This window comes from Arachis stenosperma, chromosome 10, assembly GCF_014773155.1.
Source record: "Arachis stenosperma cultivar V10309 chromosome 10, arast.V10309.gnm1.PFL2, whole genome shotgun sequence".
In the NCBI taxonomy this organism is placed as follows: domain Eukaryota; kingdom Viridiplantae; phylum Streptophyta; class Magnoliopsida; order Fabales; family Fabaceae; genus Arachis; species Arachis stenosperma.
Window position 1 is genome coordinate 460,394 of NC_080386.1, and position 22,696 is coordinate 483,089.

The 22,696-nt window shown below is 38.4% G+C and overlaps 2 protein-coding genes across 3 annotated transcripts; both read left to right on the forward strand.

The window, feature by feature from the left end:
• Window positions 1-974: 974 nt before the first annotated feature.
• Window positions 975-10,884, forward strand: LOC130955443 (pentatricopeptide repeat-containing protein At3g09040, mitochondrial-like). Of its 2 annotated transcripts, none has more exons than XM_057882291.1 (7): window positions 975-1,424; window positions 3,867-6,880; window positions 7,732-8,461; window positions 9,045-9,166; window positions 9,302-9,540; window positions 9,673-10,087; window positions 10,407-10,884. In XM_057882291.1, the coding sequence occupies exons 2-3, from the start codon at window positions 3,925-3,927 to the stop codon at window positions 7,743-7,745; spliced, it is 2,970 nt and encodes a 989-aa protein (XP_057738274.1). In that variant the 5' UTR covers window positions 975-1,424; window positions 3,867-3,924; the 3' UTR covers window positions 7,746-8,461; window positions 9,045-9,166; window positions 9,302-9,540; window positions 9,673-10,087; window positions 10,407-10,884. The 2 variants fall into 2 exon arrangements, with proteins under 2 accessions (XP_057738274.1, XP_057738273.1); XM_057882290.1 differs by having other exon boundaries at window positions 3,938-6,880.
• A 7,747-nt stretch (window positions 10,885-18,631) lies between these two features.
• Window positions 18,632-18,988, forward strand: LOC130955344 (uncharacterized). Its single transcript, XM_057882185.1, has one exon. It carries the CDS (start codon window positions 18,632-18,634, stop codon window positions 18,986-18,988), a length of 357 nt encoding a protein of 118 aa, XP_057738168.1.
• Window positions 18,989-22,696: the final 3,708 nt, after the last annotated feature.

Genomic DNA, 22,696 nt, shown 5'->3' on the forward strand with positions numbered 1-22,696 from the left:
AGCTTTATTCTAATTTAATATAATATTCACGTTTCTAATCTTTCTTATTAAAAATTAATTTATTGACTAATTATCTACTAATTAATCGGGGTTTATAGGCCCTCTCTTGTAGCTCGACGTCCTCCTTCCCCTGTCCCCGTCCTCCCTGGCTTCTCTGTCCGAGGCTTGGAGCAACTCGCCGTCGTTTCGCCGATTTCCGTCCGTGTCTCCGTCGAAGGTTAGTGGCTGCTTTCACTTCTTCAGTTCTTCTCTTCCTTTTATGCTGTCTGCTGATCTTTGAATGTGAAGTTGTGAATGGATTAATGAAAATCAAATAATTGATTTTGTGCTGCTGCTCTTGTTTTAATTCCTAAAATTTTTGTTGAAATTTTCTTGCTGCTGCTAAAAATGGATTAGGGGATTAGGAATTAGGAATTACTTGTTGCTATTTTGTAATTAGGGATTATGCTATGTTAGCTTTATTGATTTCAGGTTTAGTGTGATTAGGGATTACTTGTTGCTGTTTTGTAATTAGGGATTATGCTCTGTTAGCTTTATTGATTTCAGGTTTAGTGTGATTAGGGATTACTTGTTGCTGTTTTGTAATGTTTGTTGTTGAATGCTAAAATGGAAATCAAATTAAATGCTGTTTGTTGCTTCCATATATTTTCTTTGATAGTATTTTTCTGATTATAAACTCTGGTTTTGAGTCAAAACTTTGTATTTGTTTTGTCTGTAGTTTGATTTGAGATCATTAGATCTGATCCGATCCTATTAAGTTCAAACTATGCGTTTGGATTTTTGGTGTAGAATTGTTGGTTACCTGTTTGAACTATAGTTATCAAACTCGATTCGACCCGGACGGTTCGACCGAAAACTCGGTCTCCCAGTCATCTGGCTGGGTCGAGCCACGGCCGGATTTTATGAAAACCGGTGACCCGGACCGGTTCATATAACCCGGCCCGGACTTTTTTTTCCCAAACGGTGTCGTTCTTTGTTCTCTCCCTCACTTCACCCCTTTGCGTGGTGCCCTAACCCATAATCAGAACCCATCTCACCTCTCTCTTTTCTTCGCCACTCTCTCCCTCAAGCCCGTCGCCGCCTCCTCAAGCTCGCGTCGCCGCCTCAAGCTCGTCGCTGCCTCAAGCTCGTCGCCGCTCAAAGCTCTGTCGCCACCTCAAGCTCTGTCCCCTCCTCAAGCTCATGTCGCCACCTCAAGCTCGTCACTGCCTCAAGCTTGCGTCGCCGCCTCAAGCTCGTCGCTGCCTCAAGCTCGCGTCGCCGCCTCAAGCTCGTCACCGCTCAAGCTCTGTCGCGCTCTGTCATAGTTCGTAAGCTCGCCTTCCTGCTTCGGCCATCAACGCTTCCTCGGCCCTGAGTCTGGGTTTAGGGTTTCAGCTTCGGCCCGGGTCTTCCATGAATGCTTGCTTCGTCTCTCTGCCTATGTGAGTTTCAGATTCGGCCCTGTTATTCCTCTTTCAATTTTATTGCGGTAAATTATTAGTACATCTTGAATTTATTGTTCAAAGTTGAGTTGTTGCTGAAATTATGACTTAGCTAATGTGAATTTGCTGTAAATCAAATTTGGAGAATTGGAGTTTTTTTGTTGCTGTCTGAAAGTTATCATAGTTATCATAGCTGAATTTGTTGCTAGAACTCTAGAAGTAGAATTTGTTGTCAGCTGTAAGTTGAATTTGATGCTGAACATATCATAAATGTGGTTGCTGCTGGAAGTAGAATTTGTTGCTGGATAATTGAGTTGAGTTGAATTTGTTACTGAACCTTGTTGTTGTTGTGTTGAATTTGTTCTGATCTCTGATCTTTCTCTCTTTTCTAACTCTGTTATAAATAAAGCTCTTGCATCCCTCTAAGAAGTGTGTATAATTGATTCATTGATGGAAGAATAAGATGAAGTTAATTCAGTTTACTAGTTTCTTGAAGCTCTCTCTTCAAACTCTTCGTTCTCTGTTTCTGATGTTCTACATAATGCAATGTTTCTTATAGAAGATATAGATGCAAATTAAAATGGGAAAAATATTGATCAAGCTCTAAATTTGTCCTATAAAGATATGAAACTCCAAATCTGTTTCTGATGCTCTAAATTTATACTAGAAACTACTTTATTATCTCTTTTTACATCATTAGTTATGTTTAAAAATGAATATTTGATTATTATTATTATGTTTGTAAAGACTTACATTTTAATTTTTAATACATAATTGTAATTTTATTTATATAATTTTATATTTTTTTAGATTATGACCGGGTCAACTGGGTGAATCAGTGACCCACCGGTTGAACTAGTAATCCAGTGACCCACCGGTTGAACTAGTAATCCAGTGACCCGGTCATATGACCGGGTTGATTGCCGGTTCGGTTCTGATAACTTTAGACTGTATTTCTTGTAATTGGATCTGTTTTGAACTGGATTGTGATTTTATGCTGCATTAGATGTTGATAGTTCATCTTGGGTGTAGTTTTGGGATCATTTACTTGTTAATTCTCGGGCATTCAGTTTAGTGAGGATCTTCTTGTACAAATTTGTTATCTTTCTTTAGGTTCCTTATAGATTTATTGGTATTAAATTTATATAAATGCTGGATCATTTTGAACATGTCTGTTGGTGTAATTTCACTTTGTAGTATATATCATTATATCTTAAATGATCTCTGAAGTCTTATCTTTGAACGAGGTGTTTTTGTACTCTCTATTTTTAGTTAGGCCATTTTCAAGATGGAGTATTAATTTTTTTTCTTTTCAGTATATATAACATTATTAGCTGTTTTTATCTGTCTAGGTGGCCACAAGTCCACAACTGAAGGAGTATATAGGTCATGTAATATTTCTACAGAGATTCAGGCATAAATATGAACAAAACTTCTGTTGGAATAGCATTTCTCATCTTTTATTTGTCTATAGAGATTCAGGCATAAATATGAACAAAATTAATATTTGATTATTATTATTATGTTTGTAAAGACTTACATTTTAAATTTTAATACATAATTTTAATTTTATTTATATAATTTTATAATTTTTTAGTTATGACCGGGTCAACCGGGTGAATCAGTGACCCACCGGTTGAACCAGTGATTTGGTGACCCAGTCATATGACTGGGTTGATTGCCGGTTCGGTTCTGATAACTGTCAAAACTATTATTATTACCTAAGCATGGTAATGACTCAAAATTGAAAATTTTATAGAGTACTTGTAATAGGGTTACATTATCTAATAATTGCAGTTGGAAATAGGAATAATCACTATGCCCCCTTTTTTTTTGGGAGTATTTTTGTGTTTTTATTTTAAGTGGAACTTGGAAAGACTGAATATGAATCAATTTTATTAGCTTTTTATAGTTTTTGGTCTAATTGCATTTGAAGTAGCTTCCTTCTTTCAGTTCTTTGACCTTTAGGTTTGAAGTTATTAATTGTAATTAAGGCTTAAATTGTCTGGTGGAACTTTGAAGCTATTAGATGCACATTTCCAATATGTTTTTTAAAGCCTAAATTATTGTTCTAATTGCATTGGCGCCTATAAAACAGGGGATTAATTTTACTTCTATTTTAATTATTTTAGTACCATCCTCTTTTGATACTCCTTAAAAAGATACTACTGAAATGTAAGGGTCACCGTCCTTAAAATTGTTGTCATTACCTAACCTATTGATTTGAAATAGTTACAAAGTTTATCTTGCCATGTTATTACTTTAGTCCTTAAAGAAGATTATAAATTGTCTTTTGCGTTATGATTTAAGTCTTTTAAAATAATAAGATTAACATATAGTGAATTAGTGATACAACATTTTATATGGACTAAAATGTGATTAGCCACTAACTGTTTTCTTTAAATAGGACCCTTACCCAATTCCTTTCTTTCATTTTCACAGCACGCAATACGCATCTATGCAATAGAAGCATTAACAAGGTGGTTTTGTTTGTTTGTCGATGCGTCTTGCAGTTGCACCTCAAGTCCAAGGTTTCTTATTCTTAAGACCTTATTCACTCACCATTCAGCACTGCCCTTCCCCTTCTCCTCCTTCCATCTCACAAGTCTACGACGACCTTCTCCGCATTTGCTTCCGCTTACAACAAACTAAAACTAATCCCCATCACCATCACGACTACCATGTGTTCGACAATATTCCCAACCACGGCGACGGGGAAATGGCCAAAGTTGTTCATGCACACGCCATCAAACACGACATTTCCTCTGATGGCTTCCTCGCAAGTGCCACCATCGATCTCTATGCCGCTGCCGGCAATGTCCCTTTCGCTCAGAGGCTCTTCCACCAGCTCCATCCCCGTCAGAGACATTTATCCGCTTATAATTCTATCATTTCCATGTACTCAAGGCAGGGGTTATTCCAAAATGCACTCCGTTGTTTCGTTTCTATGATGCGTTTTGGCCAGTTGCCTGACCAATTCACGCTCGCTATAGCTCTCTCTGTTTGTTCAAAGCTCAGGAATGTTGAATTCGGCACGCTGCTTCACTCCTGCGTGATCAAGGCAGGTTTTGAGTCCAATCCGTTCTGCCAGGGTGCTCTTATCGATCTCTATGCCAAATGTGGCTTTCTCCGCCATGCTAGCGCCATATTTGACGCCGCAGTCCACTTGGACACTGTTTCTTGGACGGCTTTGATTTCTGGTTATGTTCGAGCCGGGCTGCCGCAGGACGCCCTCCAGGTGTTTGACAAAATGCAGATAGCTGGCTGCTCTTCTGACCAGGTGGTTTTTGTGACTGTTCTCAATGCTCTTGTGAATTTGGGTAAGCTGGATGATGCCTGTAAATTGTTCCGAGACATGCACACTAGCAATGTTGTGGCATGGAATGCGATGATCTCTGGTCATGCTAAGAGGGGCCATCATAAGGAGGCCATTGAGTTCTTTCTCGAAATGAGGAAGTGTGGTATAAAGTCCTCAAGGTCCACGCTGGCAAGTGTTCTTAGTGCGATTGCCAGCTTAGCTGCGTTGGATTATGGGTTACTAGTCCATGGAGAGGCTATCAAACAAGGTTTGGGTTCTAGTATATATGTGGGAAGTTCTTTGATCAGTATGTATGGGAAGTGCGAAATGTTAGATGCTGCAAAGCAAGTATTTGATGTCATGTCTGAGAAAAATATGGTCACTTGGAATGCCATGCTGGGAGTTTATGCACAGAATGGTTATTTCAATCTTGTAATGGAGCTATTCCTTGATATGACACGGCGTACCATTGAACCGGACGAATTTACCTTCACTAGCATTTTGAGTTCATGTGCTTGTTTTGAAAGCTTAGAAATTGGTCGTCAGGTGCATTCAGTTGTTATCAAGAGAAGTTTTGCAAACAATTTATTTGTGAACAATGCATTGGTAGATATGTATGCCAAGGCTGGGGCTTTGAAGGAAGCTAGGAAACAGTTTGAGCGCATGAAAACCCGAGATAACATTTCTTGGAATGCCATTATTGTTGGATATGTGCAGGAAGAAGAGGAAACTGATGCTTTCAAAATGTTCAATAGAATGAGGTTACATGGCATAGTACCTGACGAGGTAGCTTTGGCAAGCATACTTAGCGCTTGTGGAAATGTTAAGCTATTAAAAGCAGGATTGCAGTTCCATTGCCTGGCAGTTAAGTTGGGATTAGAAACAAACCTTTTTGTTGGAAGTTCTCTTATTGACATGTATTCTAAATGCTGGTCCATTGAAGATGCACGAAAAATCTATTCTAGCATGCCTGAATGGAGTGTGGTATCCATGAATGCTCTGATTTCAGGATATGCTCTGAAAAGTATAAAAGAAGCTATTAATCTTTTTAGTGAGATGCTAGCATTGGGGCTCAAGCCATCTGAAATTACATTTGCAAGCCTGATAGATGCTTGTAAGGGTTCTCAGGTAAATCTAGGGTTGCAGATCCACTGTGCTATAGTTAAGAGGGGACTTTTATGTGGTAGTGAGTTCTTAGGTACCTCTTTGTTGGGCATGTATATGGACTCACAAAGGATTGCAGATGCCAATTTACTTTTCTCAGAGTTTTCGAACCTTAAAAGCATTGTTATGTGGACTTCTTTAATTTCTGGGTATACTCAAAATGATTGCTGTTACGAGGCCATAAATTCATACCGAGAAATGCGGGACAACAGTATCTTCCCTGACCAAGCAACATTTGTTTCAGTTCTTCGAGCTTGTGCTCTCTTATCGGCATTGCAAGATGGGAAAGAGATACATTCTCTAATATTCCATACTGGTTTTGACTTGGATGAGTTAACCAGCAGTGCACTCATAGACATGTATGCTAAATGTGGGGATGTAAAAAGTGCTGTGCAAGTTTTTGAAGAAATGGGTACTAAAAAGGATGTGATTTCTTGGAACTCAATGATAGTTGGATTTGCAAAAAATGGTCATGCAGAAAGAGCTCTGAAGGTCTTCAATGAGATGGCTCACTCATGTGTTACACCAGATGATGTCACATTCCTCGGAGTGCTCACTGCTTGCAGCCATGCAGGGTGGGTTTCCGAGGGCCGTCAAATTTTTGATCTCATGGTGAACTGTTATGGCATTGAGCCCAGGGCTGATCACTATGCTTGCATTGTGGATCTTCTTGGTCGCTGGGGTAATCTCAAAGAAGCTGAAGAGTTCATCGACAAACTAAATGTCAAACCGAATGCTATGATTTGGGCCAATTTATTGGGAGCTTGCCGAATTCATGGTGATGACATAAGGGGAGAGCGAGCAGCTAAGAACCTTATTAAGTTAGAACCTGACAATTCTTCCCCATATGTATTGCTTTCTAATATGTATGCTGCATCAGGACATTGGAATGAAGCTAGATCTTTGAGGAGAACTATGATACAGAAAGAAATCCAAAAGATGCCTGGGTGTAGCTGGATTGTTGTAGGACAAAAGACAAACTCATTTGTTGCAGGTGATATATCACATCCTAATTATGCTGAAATTTCACATTCTTTGAAGCATTTGACAGCATTCATGAGAGACAACAGATTCCAGGATGATGGAATTTTGCTTGTTGGTTAAATTTAATTTTTCAGTAATAGGAAATCAAGCAATCAACTCAGATTTGCATTCTGACAAAGAACAAATCGTACATATATTCCATTGTTACTGCTTTCTGGCAAATGGAAAGCATTATATTATTATTTGCATTACTTATGAACTGTTTGTTGTCAATTTGTTATGCATATTCATGTGTTTGAATGTAAGTTTCTGGTTAGAACTTAAAAAATAAAAAGTAAACCCTCACGTTACCTGGATTAAGCTCCTCTAATTTTACTCCTATCTATATTTTTCTTGACTTAAGATGGTCAACTTTTGTGTAGTGCTGATAAGCTCAACTTGACATATAGTTTTTAGTATCCATCATCAATCACTATGAAGCAGTTTGGTCTAATTACCTTTTATATCATAAACCATCCTTTGTACCTTTTGCAATTATTATTATTATTATTATTATTATTATTATTATTATTGCTATTGCTTTGCCATGGATGATTGTTATTAAACCAGCATTTGTACCTTACGCAATTTTGCTATGGATGATTGGTTTAATGCACCCAAAATCTGACCCTTATGCAAGTTGAAATAATTTCTAGATTAGGACTGTTAACCACGAAAATATTTTTAGTTGTGTATTTATCACTAATTCTTTGATTTTTTTTTTCTGGTTTTCTCACAAATTTCAGTAGTAGAATTTATTATTCTGTTTGTGAAATTGAATTTGAGCAACTCATGTGAGCATCATTTTATTCATTTATATAGAGCACCGCCCGTGAAGTAAAGCGCTTAGATTCAATTAGTGGATCCCCTGTTTATGCACAATTTGGAGAAGCACTTAATGGTCTATCAACAATTTGTGCTTACAAGGCTTATGACCGCATGGCTGATATCAACGGAAAGTCGATGGACAACAACATACGATTCACTCTGGTGAACATGAGTGGAAATCGATGGCTTGCAATTCGATTAGAAACTCTGGGAGGTCTCATGATATGGTTTACTGCAACCTTTGCGCTAATGCAGAATGGGAGGGCCGAGAACCAGCAGGAATTTGCATCCACCATGGGTTTACTACTTAGTGATGCTTTGAACATTACCAGTTTGCTTACTGGTGTGCTCAGGCTTGCTGTTGAGCGTGTTGGCACTTATATAGATTTGCCTTCAGAGGCACCATCCATCATTGAGGATAGTCGCCCCCCTCCAGGCTGGCCCTCATCTGGATCAATCAGATTTGAGGATGTTGTACTTCGATACAGGCCTGAACTTCCTCCTGTCCTTCATGGCTTGAATTTCATAATTTTTCCAAGCGATAAGGTTTGCATTGTAGGAAGGACAGGAGCTGGAAAATCTAGCATGCTTAATGCTTTATTTTGAATTATGGAATTGAAAAGAGGAAGACTATTAATTGATGATTGTGATATTGCAAAGTTTGGGCCGGCTGATTTGCGTAAAGTTCTTGGCATTATACCACAGTCCCCTGTTTTGTTTTCAGGTATATTTAAGATATAATATTTTCCATCGTATTTTCATATTGGCAACTTAGGCTGGGATTCTGTTCTTTTGTTTCTAAGTTACCAACTGACCAGAGGGAAGAGTATGTTGAACAATAATGTTGTAAGAATGGACTTATTTCTTTTTTTATTATTATTATTATTATTTTTACTTATGGTAAAATGGACTGTAGATCTTGAATTTTTTAAAGCTAAGAGATCTGTTTTGGCCATAAGTGGAAAGAATCTTTTGGGCAGGAAGGGAATTCTAACTCCTTTTAGAGCCACATATTAAAGGTTATTGATAATTTGATTTTTATAAAATACAGTAAGGGAAAAAAACGAATGAGAAAATAAGGATAAATATGTTAACATGAAAGTTAAGAAATTCGTTGATCTACTTGAGTGAAGATTGGAATACTTGTGATGTCAAAACTGGAAAGCAATAATAAGTGATGTTTTGCTTTGCTAGATATATGATTGTGTTGTTGATTTTTATAATTTTTACTCTGTAAATTGTGAAGCATATTAAACTTTGAATTAATGTAATTGTATTTATATTAAGCTTAATTTAATTTTTTATAGGAACTGTAAGGTTTAATCTTGACCCTTTTAATGAACACGATGATGCTGACCTCTGGGAGGCTCTGAAGAGGGCACATTTGAAGGATGTGATACGGAGGAATTCTTTGGGGCTGGATGCTGAGGTAAATTATGATTTTTTAATACACCCTGTCTTTTTTTGTACAGAACCATTTCTATTGCTGAGTATTTTTACAATGGTCAATAAGTGATGTTTTATTGAAAGCAATATAATATTTATGAAAATGTACTTTGTTTAGGTCTGTGAGGCAGGCGAGAACTTCAGTGTTGGGCAGAGGCAACTGTTGAGTCTCTCTCGGGCATTATTGCGTAGATTAATGATATTGACGAAGCCACTGCAGCAGCAGATGTTAGAATAGATGCCCTCATACAGAAAACAATTCGAGAGGAATTTAAATCGGGCACCATGCTCATCATTGCTCATTGTCTTAACACCATCATAGACTGTGATCGGATTCTTTTGCTTGATGGTGGTAAGGTAAGCACTGTATTTATATGGTACTGCTGGTTAAATCTTATAATATGGTTATCATTTGGCACTAATGTAAGTAATAGTAATGCTCATCATACAACATAAAATAATACTGATGCTAGCTTCTTATGTTTAAAGGTTCTTGAATATGATACCCCTGAAGAACTGCTATCAAATGAAGGCAGTTCGTTCTCTAAGATGGTGCAAAGTACAGGAGCCACAAATGCCCAATATCTACGCAGCTTAACACTCGGGAGTAAGTCAGATAGGGAAGAGAGTAAGCATAATGATGGCCAGAAAAAATGGCTTGCTTCGTCTCGCTGGGCTGCTGCAGCTCAATTTGCCCTTGCCGTCAGTCTCACCTCATCACAGAATGACCTAAAAAGATTGGAAGTGGAAGAAGAGAATAGCATACTCAAGAAAACAAGGGATGCTGTGATAACTTTGCAGGGGGTTTTGGAAAGGAAGCATGATAGAGAAGTCGAGGAATCTTTAGACCGATACCAAATATCCTCAGACAGTTGGTGGTCATCACTCTACAAGATGATTGAAGGTATGTATAACTTTGTGCCATCTTTTACATAACCTTCCCTTGCAATGAAATTTTTGAAAGATTAAATTCTGAGACCGCTTCATTTTTTTGTCCATGAATGCATTATCCTCCCTCTCCTTTCTCTTTCCTTTTTTTCTCCTATATATGTTGTCTCAAATATTTCTAAGTTAGAGATAACCCTGGAAGATATGGTATCAGAGCTAAATGAGCTTAAATTTCTAAGATTAAAGAATCTCAGGTTTTTCAATGTGGTTGGAGATGAAGTATAAGCTTCTTACTGTGTAGATGATGTAATTGCATGTCTTTTTCGTTTTTGCAGGTCTTGCAATGATGAGCAGACTGGCCGGGAGCAGGCTTCATCAATCAGACTTTGATTTTGATGATAGATCAATTAACTTTGATCAAGTTGATATGTAGCCAAAGCTGCACTGTTATATATTACCTCTGCTTCAAAATAATTGTTCATTTGGACAAACAATTATTGTGAATTGCAGGGAATATAACATGTGCCACAGTCCCACCAACTGACTCACATACCCAAGGTTGTGCTAACTCTATTTTTGGCAATGTAGCTCCATCACTCAGCCATGAGACATGAGTTCGAAAATGCAATAAGTTTCATTTTGATCTTAATCCAGCAATTAACCCAATTTCCCTTATCATTTGTAATATAATTTTTATTGCCCAAAACATATTAGGGGAAAAAAAATCTTTTAGGTCTTGAATACTTGTGTTTGGATTTTGGAAAAAGATTCTCTAAATCTAAGTGAGAAAATAAAATGTTAATTATTCTTAAATCGAGGTAATAAGATTTACATACAATGAAAATTATAAATTCAGTAGTGATTAAATGTTTTATTTATTTATTCTACTATTTTTTATTTTAGAAAAATTTCCTTTTTTGATCATGTTATGCCACAAACTTCCACTAATACTGTTATATTCAACTATTCCAAGCATCTTTCAAAATCACAAATCCTCGCCAATCAAGCTATTATACTCAAATGTCTTGCATGGAATGGAAGACGAAAAAGTCTCTTGCTTTTAGACCCAATGTGTATTTCAATTTTTAGAAGAACCATATCATCTTAAAATTTGTTAATTGCTAGTGTTGTATAACTTACCTTATTATTACCTAATAATACAAAATAACATAATAAATTAATAGTCAAATTAATCCTTTAAGGATGGATCATTTTTCAAATTTATCAACGATTGAAACATTAATTATTCGAACATAAACAACAAACAGTCCAAATAAAATATAAAAATCAGCTCATTCACAACAATAAAGCCCAACCAACCAATTGTTAATTCATTCTATTTTGTCTTATTCTCACATAATACATTCTTCTAGAATTAGTGTTTGATAACTCACCATTTTGTTAGCATACAATTTTTACCTTCATTCTCCTTTCTTCTTTGGTTTTAATAAGTTGAATTCGACGCTGATAAAATATATTTATAAAAATCTATTAAATTAGTCGATTTATTTAATTACATAAATTTTAATCTCAATTTAATAAATTGACATATTTTTATAATTATATTTGATCAATGTCTAACTAAATATATTAGATATCATATATATTATCTTGCATATTATTAATTGACAAAAATTGTTAATAGAATAATAAAAGAGTAAATATAATTAATTTATAATTTTTTAAAGAATAATTTAATTAATAAAATTTGTTATAAACAAACTAAAAAAATATCCATATTTTAGAAACTAATTTAACTGATAACACGTAAATAATAATACCAAGCTGAATACTATAATATTTTTTAGCTAAACCATTACTAAAAACAGGTGCATAAATTACGTGGAATAGACACCAACCTTTCGTATGCTGAGGGGATCTTGTTATCAATACCATCTTTATTTAACTTTCTTTCTCCCTTTTTGATGGCTCACTAAGTGCTTCACTTTTCAAGTTTCTCTTTTGGGTGCACACCATTTGCTTTCTGTCTCGTCTGGTCACTTTCCAAGTTATTTTTGGAGAATCTACCCATCCAACGATCCAACCATCACAAGCTCCAAAATATGTTGGATCACTGAGCCATTTAGTGTCGTTTATTTATTTATATTGTTGTAATTAAATTTGGGGACCAACGTAATAAATTAAAAAGGACCTAAGAAGATAGAGCTTGAACCATTTATGTCATGAATTATTAAATTACTTATCCCCTTGAATACTCATCAACTTTTTTTTATAAAGTACTCCCTTCTTGATTTTTAAGTTTGACTTGTCAATTTATTTCTTTGGACCAATCTAGTATTTATCGTAGTGGACATTTTGCAATTTCTCTCTCTTTAAAATGAAATCCAATTTATTTGTTTCCCTTTCAATTTGGAAATACATGTTTTATAGAAATAGATCCTCTTCATTTTTATTTTCACCAAAGAGAATAAAATATAATTTTTTAACTTTAATTCTATAAATAGGACTAGAAATAAATAAAAAAAATAATAAAATGTGAGATTAATCACTGAATATCTCTCACCTATAAAATCAATAATAAAAAATTACACTTTATTCTCTAAAATAAAATTCAAACTTTAGAGGATCCAAAATTCCTCTTTATCTTAACTCCTCCCATTTATTATTCTCTCTTGACTTTATTTGACTTCCCCATCATCATTCCCCTTCTTTTCTCTTTTCCTTTACTTTTTCCTAATGACGCCTCACTATTTCTCCTATTCACCACCCTTTGTTAATTTGAAAAAATAATGGATCAAAGTGCAATTATTTCCCCTCCCCCCAAAAAAATGTTGTATTGTAGGCTAGCTAGCTATTATTAGATTTTGCCATTTTGGTATTCTTTGTTTCTGGGATTTGTTCTCTGTTATTATCATTTTTAAGAATAATGAGAGAGGTAGGACAATCGAGAATAATTTCAATTCATGATGATCAATTATATATATCATTCCACTCCAATTATTATGGGAAAGATGGACTAATATATAACTGTGTTTGGATCTCAGTAAATTAAAATGGTGTCATATAAATATATATATATTAATATTTATACGTCGTACATGGTATGTAACTATGTATTATTCTCCAGAGCAAATGAATTTCTTTGATAAAAACAAAATAAAGAAATTATTATTATTATTTTCCGTGATGGATCAATTGCACGGATAGAATAGAAAAATTGTTACAGAAAAGATGAGTTGCTATCTGTGTGACACATGTTGTCCATTTGTCGGGATATTAATACAGCGGGAATATTGGTGGCTGTTCTCTTTCTCTATCTCTTAAAATCATGCTTCCTTCCATTTCTATTAATTTCATTCATTCTTTTCTTCCGTCTTAATATATTATTATTATTACCTCATTATTGTAATTGTAATATTTGCAATATATAATATATGTACAAATACGCGTAAAGAGATAGAATAAGATTTGATATTTTGATTTGCCGCTTTTTTTAATCTTGACATAGAATAATAATACTTTTCTCTTCGCATAAATGATAGGAATCGAATCTAGAGTAGATTATCTGGGAATTTGAATTTCAGACATAGTGCTCTATGCTACGTATGGTCCATGCATCGATGTATATATGACGGTTAACATATCATTATTAATGAGTAACTTGGATATCTCTAACAAGTGTCTTAAAAATATATATAATTTAAAACTAAACTCTTATTTAATTTTCTTAACCAATACAAGTCAATTTGTTAGCATATACCGTAAAAACCGGATGTGCATAAATATATGATTTCAGCTAATCCTCTACTAATGATAGCTCAGTTGCTAAAAGTTAGAGACAGGCAATTAATAAGAGTAATGGGATTTACACACCCTTAATCGGTTAATCAGTAATCCTAAGTTCTCTATGGTTATCATCCCTCTTATTCTTCGGAGTAACCTGCTAGTTACTTAGTGAGATCCAGGCCTTACCCAAAATTATTTATTCCAATCTAAAAATGATAATTAATCTACGAAAAAAATAATAAAAAGAACGTTTACTACAAAAATTTGACAAAATAATGACAAATTATTTTTATGAAAAATATTTTTTGTTATTACTTTATCACTAGCTAATGAGAAATTGGCGACAACTAACAATGAAATTAATAAATAGGGTTACAGAATATCTGTTCCGACTCAATTCAGTTGGCCCATTGTTCGAACCCAACATACCAGTCAACCTGACGGGACAACACAATTCGAACTGAGAGGCGATCCGGATGCATAGTTATCAAATCCGGCCAGTTCGACCGAAAATCTGGTCACCCGATTATTTGATCGGGTCAAGTTACTCGTCGAACCAGCTATGCATGAGACCCAGTGGAATCCGGTTCGACCTTACGGGTTTTCATAAAAATTGGTGACCTAGTTGGTTAATTCAACTCGGTCCGGGTCGTATTTTTTTCTTTTTTTTTTTTTAATGGCAACGGCGTCGTTTGGCTTTCAGATCTCCCCTCCCCTTTCAACAAAACCCTAATGGCTATTCACCCTCTCCATTGCCCCTAATCTGAGAAATCACAAATCAATCTGATTCCAGTGGAAGTGTGGAACCCCCCAGCACTCGTCTCCCTGCTCCTTCGTCATCGGCACTCGGTAGTCGCTCACCCTCGCCCTCACCTCGTCACTCCATCGTCTTTTCCCTCACCTTGTTACTTCGTCGCGCCTCCGATGACCTCGTCACTCTCGGTCTCTCACAATCAAGGCTTCACCTCGTCGCTCTCTCAGTCTCTCACCTCGTCTCCTCACTTCGTCGTCGTCGCGGTCCCGTGCTCCTGCTCTGCGTTCACTTCGTCGGCGGCAGAAAACTCACAAAGGACAAAAATCAAGCAGCATCTTTGCATCTGCTCCCTCGGGTCAGTCGGGTGGTGGTGGTCGTCTTCTTGGTCGCGGTCTGGGAACCAGTTATCCAAGTGAGCTCCCTTCAAGTTTTTGACCATTGTCTTTCATTAGAATTGTTGAATACTGAACCTGGTTGTTGCTATTCACTATTGTAATTGAATTTGAGAGTTGTTGAAGGTGAGCATATTTTAGTTAGTATTGTTATTGAATCTGGTGGTTATTACTATTGTATTTGATTTTTTAGAGTTGTTATTGAATCTGGTGGTTATTACTTTAGTTAGAATTATTGTCGAACTTGAATCTAGTGGCTACTGATGTTGCATTTTTAGTTTTTTAGTGTTGTTGTTTCTTGCTGGTTGCTGTGTTTTAGAGTTGTTATTGAATCTGGTGGTTATTACTTTAGTTAGAATTATTGTTGAACTTGAATCTAGTGGCTGCTGATGTTGCATTTAGTTTTTTAGTGTTGTTGTTTGTTGCTGGTTGCTGTATTTTGTAGAGTTGTTGTTTGTTGCTAGATTTTTTTAGAGTTGCTGTTTGTTCACTTTGTTGAATCACAAAGTCAGTGAATTTTGGTGGAATGGTGGTGGTTGCTGTGTTGCTTAAAAACTGACTTAAGTAAATCTTTTGTTGCTGAAAATATATTTGGTTTCTTTTGTCCTATGAAGATGTTGATGCCGACTTTGAGCTCAACCCTTGTACTTGATTTAATGATTGTGTTATCTTTCACTTGCTCTTGTTGATTTAAATTCAGAACATATTTTGTACTAGAGACTAGTTTATTATCTTTTTTTAGATTATTAGTTATGTTTAAAACTAGATATTAGATTATTAATGTTTGTAAAGACTTATATTTTAAGTTTTAAGACATAATTTTAATTTTATTTATATAACTTTATATTTTTTAATTATAACCGGGTTAACTGGGTGAATTAGTGACCCACCAGTTGAACCAGTAACCCGGTAATCCGGTCATATGACTGTGTTGAACACCGGTTCAGTTTTGATAACTATGCCCGGATGTCACTTCCCCTCTCGCAAGGTACCTGACAGTTGAGGAGGAAGCTTCCTCGGAGGTGGGCCTGCTCCTGTGGGACCCGCCCTAGTGTAGACTATATAAGGGGAGGGCCCTACCCCTCCCCAGAGATACGTCACCTAACCTTTACCCTAACTGCCGCCTTTGTACGGACACTGACTAGAGCGTCGGAGTCCCTTTGCAGGTGGCATTCCCTCTCTTAAGTCCACGTCATCAACCCAGGAGAATCTCGAGCTCCGACCTTCTCCTCTACACACTTGGCCTGGATATCCAGACGCACGAAGGTGATCCGAACCCGATTTCTCCATCATCCCTGGGCATTTAGCACATCTGACCCGATTAATACCCGAGCAACAGAACATTGCCGCTGTCTGTGGGGATCTCTGGCACGAATAAATTTTCTGTTGGGGCCAGTTGAAGGGCGAGAGAAGGGTGAGCCGCGCGAGAAAGAGGGCACTCACCGAACCAGCAGGGTGGCCTCCTTAGCTTCCTCCCGCGAACACACGATATCCCCCTCTCGCGGGGACGAGCTCCTCTCCTGTTCCCGAGAGAGGCATCCTTTTGGAGGGACGGGAGTCGATAACGCGAGAATCATGCAGGAATTACGCCACAGAGTACAAAATCTTGAGAGGGAGCTGGCGGCCAGGGACCGCTACCAACCTGGCCTGAGTCAACCTCATGCCCGATCTCTTCAAAGGAGAGAGGAGACCCGGGGAAGAAGCCCCCGGAGGAACCACGTCAGACATAGAACGGGTTACCGATCCACCTCGGCTCGTGTAGAGTCCAAGGGCCACGGCGAAAGCAGGGAAATACCGAGAAGATGACAAGACCCCATAATCTACACTCGGCCCTTCGTGACTCATGCTGAGGCAGAAGATCGAGAAGAGAGCAGAGAGAGACCGAGAAGGCGACGAAACCCCATAATCATGGGAGCAACCCCTTTTAACTACTTTATTCTCAAGGTCCGGCTGCCGACTAGCCGTGAGACCGGATGCCAAGTCCGTGGCCCAGAGACGAAGAAGGATGTCCTAGGAAAGAGCCAGTGAGGTAGCCAAGCAGACGGTCATCTTGTTGGAAGCATGTTTCATCAGCGAACTAGACTACTTGACATGGTTGTCGGACGTGGTCCTTGTTAAGAAGGCCAACGGAAAGTGGAGGATGTATGTCAACTATTCAGACCTTAACAAAGCATACCCCAAGGACTCATTTTCCATTCCTAACATTGACGCCCTGGTGGACGTGGCAGCAGGTTATTGTTTCTTGAGCTTCATGGACGCGTACTCTAGGTATAACCAGATACCGATGCACTGGCCAAACGAGGAAAAAATGGCATTCATAATGCCAGGGGGCACTTATTGCTACAAGGTAATACAATTTGGATTGAAGAATGCAGGGGCGACTTTCTAGAGACTGATGAACAAGGTTTTCAATGATTTAATCGGGAAATCGGTAGAGGTATACGTGGGTGATATCTTGGTGAAGACCAGTCGATTAGAAGACCTAGTCGGTGACCTAGAGACCGTGTTTAGGTCTCTTCGTAGGCACAATATGAGACATAACCCCCTCAAATGCGCCTTTTCCATGGAAGCCGGGGAGTTCTTAGGTTTTATAATAACCCAAAGAGGGGTCGAGGCTAACCCCGACAAGTGTGAAGCCATTTTGCGAATGACAAGCCCAGGTTGCATCAAGGACGTGCAGAGGTTGGCTGGAAGGCTTACAGCCCTATCCCGTTTCCTCGGTGCATCGGCAGCCAAAGCCATCCCCTTCTTCAACCTCATGAAGAAAGGGATTGCCTTCGAATGGACCTCGGCTTGTGAAGAAGCTTTCAACCCTTTCAAGAACATACTCTCAGCACCATCGGTCCTAGGTAAGCCCAAGGATGGCGAGACATTATTTCTATATCTAGCTGTAACGGACGACGCCTTGGCAGTCGTCCTCATCCGAGAAGAAGGAAGGACCCAACAACCGGTCAACTTCATTAGCAAAGCGCTGCAAGGCGCGAAATGAAGGTACAACAAATTGGAAAAGCTAGCCTACATACTCCTGATCTTGTCTCAAAGGTTGAGACAGTACTTTCAGGGGCACCGGATCACTGTCAGGACAGATCAAGCGATTTGCCAAGTTCTGCAAAAACCCGACCTAGCAGGATGGATGATGACCTGGTCGGTTGAGTTATCTCAGTACGATCTGCATTATAAGCCTAGACACGCGATTAAGGCCCAGGCGATGGCCGACCTCCTAGTGGAGGTAACGGGGGACCCTCACGAGATCCTGGACACACGGTGGAAACTCCACATTGACGGAGCTTCCAACCAAACATCTGGGGGGGCAGGGATAATCCTCGAAAGCCCTACCAAAATGATATACGAGCAGTCCATCAAGTTCGATTTTCCAGTCTCAAACAACCAGACAGAATATGAGGCCTTTATCGGAGGTCTGCTCTTATCAAAGGAAGTCGGGGCATCCAAAGTGGAAGTGAACAGCGACTCCCAATTCGTCACCCCTCAGATCAATGGGACCTACCAAGCGAGGGATTATTTGTTACAGAAATACTTGGAAAGGGTAAAAAATTTGAGTGAATAATTCGACGAGGTCGTGGTGCAACACGTTTTGAGAGAAAGGAACACCTGAGATGACCTCCTGTCAAAGCTGGCAAGTACAAAACCAGGGTCAGGAAACCGATCCATGATCCAAGGATTGGTAAAGGAACCGACGGTCACTTTGCACATAACCCAAGCAGCCGACATCCCCTCATGGATGGACCCAATTACCGAGTACTTGGAGAAGGGGAAGCTCCTTGAGGATGAGAAGGCTGCGAAGGTGGTAAGGAGGGAAGCGGCCAAATACGTGATAGTACAGGGTCAACTGTTCAAAAGAGGACTGAACCAATCCCTTCTAAAGTGCCTACACCCTGATCAAACGGACTACGTCTTGAGCGAGGTCCACGAGGGATGTTGCGGCTACCACATTGGAAGAAGGGCCCTAGCCCAGAAGCTAGTTAGGGCCGGTTACTATCGGCCCTCGATGATGGCGGACTCCTAAGAATTCGTGAAAAGATGCAAAAAGTGTCAGGAAAATGCCAACTTCTATAGGACCCCGACAGCGGAATTGAGTTTGCTTTTGGCCCCCTACCTTTCAGCTAATGGGGGGTTGACCTTCTGGGACCCTTCCCGGTAGGCCCAAGCAGGTCAAATACTTGATCGTGGCCATTGACTACTACACCAAGTGGGTCGAGGCGCATGCGTTGGCAGCATATCGTCAGCAAATTGCCGAAAATTCATGTGAAGGAAAGTGATTTCCAGACTTGGAATCTCGGAGGTCGTGATATCGGATAATGGGACACAATTTGCTGACAAGAAGTTTGGTGAGTTCCTTACCGGCCTAAGAATAAAACAAAGATTCTCGTCAGTAGAGCACCCATAGACCAATGGCCAAGTGGAAGCGACAAATAAAGTCATCATCCAAGGCCTTAAGAAATGACTTGACCAGAAGAAAGGAGCATGGACAAACGAACTCGCATCAGTTTTATGGTCCTACAGGACAACACTACAATCCTCCATCGGGAAGACACCTTTCCGATTTACCTATGGGGTCGATGCAGTGATTCCTGTGGAAGTGGGAGAACCGAACCCGTGGTTACTCCTCGGTGGAGTCGAGGAAGCTGTGGAGAAAGATCTGATCGAAGGGACCAGGGAAATGACTCACTTGTCAGAAAAGGCATTGAAACAGAGGATAGCCCCGCGGTACAACGCCAGAGTACTAAAGAGGAGTTTTGAACCAAACGATCTGGTTTTGTGACGCAACGACGTGGGTCTACCGACCCCCGGAGAAGGGAAGCTAACAGCTAACTGGGAAGGCCTATACAGGATAAAAGAAGTGGTCGACAGCGGGGCGTACAAGCTGGAATGACTGAACGGAAGAGAGGTGCCTAGAACGTGGAGCGTGGAAAACTTAAAAAGGTTCTACCCTTAGAACCCTAAACGAACCCAGCAACCAGCCTATCCATCGATCTAGTAATACCCGCTCCATCCCATGTTTACTTGTTCCTATTTACTTACCCATTTTGTTTATATCGTCACTTAACATGATTTAGTCGCATGTCTAATCTTATGACGGTACCTCTTATTTTTAATCTACCGTGTCTAATGCGTTATTTAGTTGTAAATTGACTAATTTTGACATTACGGCACCTCGGGATTGATCACCCCAGGAGCCATGAAAATTGTGAACACAATCTTAACGACTAAGAAAATGAAGGCCACAATTCGAACGTTCAAACATAAAAGCCTCAAGTCGGCTTGGCTAAGTTTTCACTTGTTGAAAGAAATGATAAACAATTTACACAAATAACCAAAATGCCTAAAGCAATACATTACACAAGGCCAGAACGGCCCAAAAAAGTACAAGGAAATACATCTCACTTCTTTGGAAGATCGACAATCTTACCATCTTTGATGGTCTTGAAGGCGCTGACGGCTAAGATATCAAAGTCGAGAGCCAGCAACTTCACCTACGCTTTAGGGTCATCAAAATGGGCTAAGCCCATCAGGCTCGCCCGTTTAGCCATTTAAATGGGCAGGCTTTTGCCTCTAATCCAAGCCCATTTAAATTTTGGGCTAAACAGTTGAGCCCAATTAACCCGAAAAAACTGTGGGTTAAATGGGCTAGCTCACGGGCTAAACGGGGCCCGCATAAAATTTGTGTTTTTTTTTAACAAAATTTCAGATTTTGACCCAGCATCATTAGAAAAAAACCGACCTGACCCGTACAAAAAAAAATAGATTTAGAAAATAAAAAAATTATTAAGCCAATAAATCACGGATTATAAGCCCAATTAACTAAATACCAATAGTCCAATACTATGCAAGATAAAAAAATCCAGCCCAAAAGATAACCCAACTCATATACAATATAAGAGTACAAAAATAAAGAAACTCTCTCTAACACTCACTAAAAATTCAAACGTACAAACTACAAAGGAAAAAGAAATAGCCATAACCCATACACCCATCAGCCCTTATGCCATAAATGCTAAATTCTTAATTCTTCATTTCTTCTACACAGCAAACGTTCAAAGGAAAAAGAGAAAGCACTCTGAAGTAGCATAAATCCCTAATTCTTTGTCGGTGTCATCGATAAACATCCCCACCATTAGAGCCTTGCAAGGATCTCATCACCGTTAGCCCTTTAGTTTTCGTTACTTCATCCATTCTTCAGTTTTCACTCAGATTATACTCTTCTTCAGTTTTCGTAGCCTTCGCTCATCACACTCATCAATTTTCAGCCAACTATTGTAAGATTAATTTCTTGTCTTAATAACAAAATATACATGTTATTTCTTTTCCCATAAATCTTAGGTTCTCAACATTTAGATGAATAGTATGACACTAACATCAATTATTTATCTATTCTGTTTTATTCAGGGTTATTTTGGGTTATTGTAAGGATTAATCTAATTCTGTGTTTTTATTTTTTGTTAGTGATTTAATTTGGAGTTATGGATGATTATGCAAGAGATATTGTTGATCCAAATGCTGAGGTAGAACAAATTTTCTCGGACTCAAACTCTGATGATGACTTTGATGATCTTGTTGACGACAAAGTCTCACCGGAAGTGACTCAAGCGACACCTCTTGTAAGTATTCTACCTACTGTTATTGATGGGTCAAATTCTAAAAAGAGAAAACCGTTAACTACATCTAATATATGGGATAGCTTTATAAAAATAGTTAGGAAAGATGGAAAAACAAGGTGCAAATGTAAAGGGTGTGGAAAAGAATACAAAGGTGGGGATAGTACTCATGGTACCATTACATTGAGGCTCATATCCCTGTGTGTCGTGAACTCCCCAAGTTTCATGATTTGGGAAAAATGACGCTTGATAAAGCTGGGAGGTTAAGGGCTAGACAAGTTGATAATATGGTTTTTCGTGAATTAATTCAATAGCAATCATAGAACATGATTTGCCTTTCTCATTTGTTGAGTATAGAAGAATTAGGGATGTTTTTAAGTACTTGAATCCTTATGCTAAGATGTTTTCTCGAAACACTACTGTAGCTGATATTTTTAAATTTTATATTGCTGAAAAAGAAAAGTTAAAATGCCAGTTAGGGAAACTTCGAAGTAGGATATGTTTAACTACTGATCTTTGGACTTCATGCACAACAAAGGGTTATATGATTTTGACTGCCCATTATGTTGATTCTAGATAGAAATTAAATTCTAAGATACTCATATTTTCTCACATGCTCCCTCCACATACGAGATATCAATTAGCAAATAAAGTGCTTGAGTTGTTATCTGAATGGGGAATAAAGAAGAAAATATTTTTAATAACCTTAGACAATACTTCATCTAATGATAGCATGCAAACTTTACTCAAGCAAAACCTCCTTTTAAGTGATGGGTTATTGTGTAATGGGGACTTTTTCCATGTGAGGTGTTGTGCTCACATCATAAACTTGATAGTTCAAGATGGGTTGAAGGTTGCTAGTTCTACTTTTCATAATATCAGAGAGAGCATCAAGTATGTGAGAGCATCGGAGGCACAAACTATCCAATTTAGAGATGTTCTTAAGTCACTTGAAATTCCTGACATTAGAGTGAACTTAGATGTGCCTACTAGATGGAATTCTACTTTCTTGATGTTGGAGAGTGCTTTGAGATGTGAGCGTAGTTTTGTTAGACTCTCTTTGAAAGATAACAATTTCAAAGATTGTCTGTCGGAAGAAGAGTGGAAAAGAGGAAGAG

Bases quoted from the DNA above. Each gene is read 5' to 3' on its own strand.
- LOC130955443 (XM_057882290.1), top strand. From the start codon at position 1,400: ATGCTTGCTTCGTCTCTCTGCCTAT. The intron at 1,425-3,937 runs GTGAGTTTCAGA...TGCGTCTTGCAG, and splicing joins TGCTTCGTCTCTCTGCCTAT to TTGCACCTCAAGTCCAAGGT.
- LOC130955344 (XM_057882185.1), top strand. From the start codon at position 18,632: ATGATCCAAGGATTGGTAAAGGAACCGACGGTCACTTTGCACATAACC.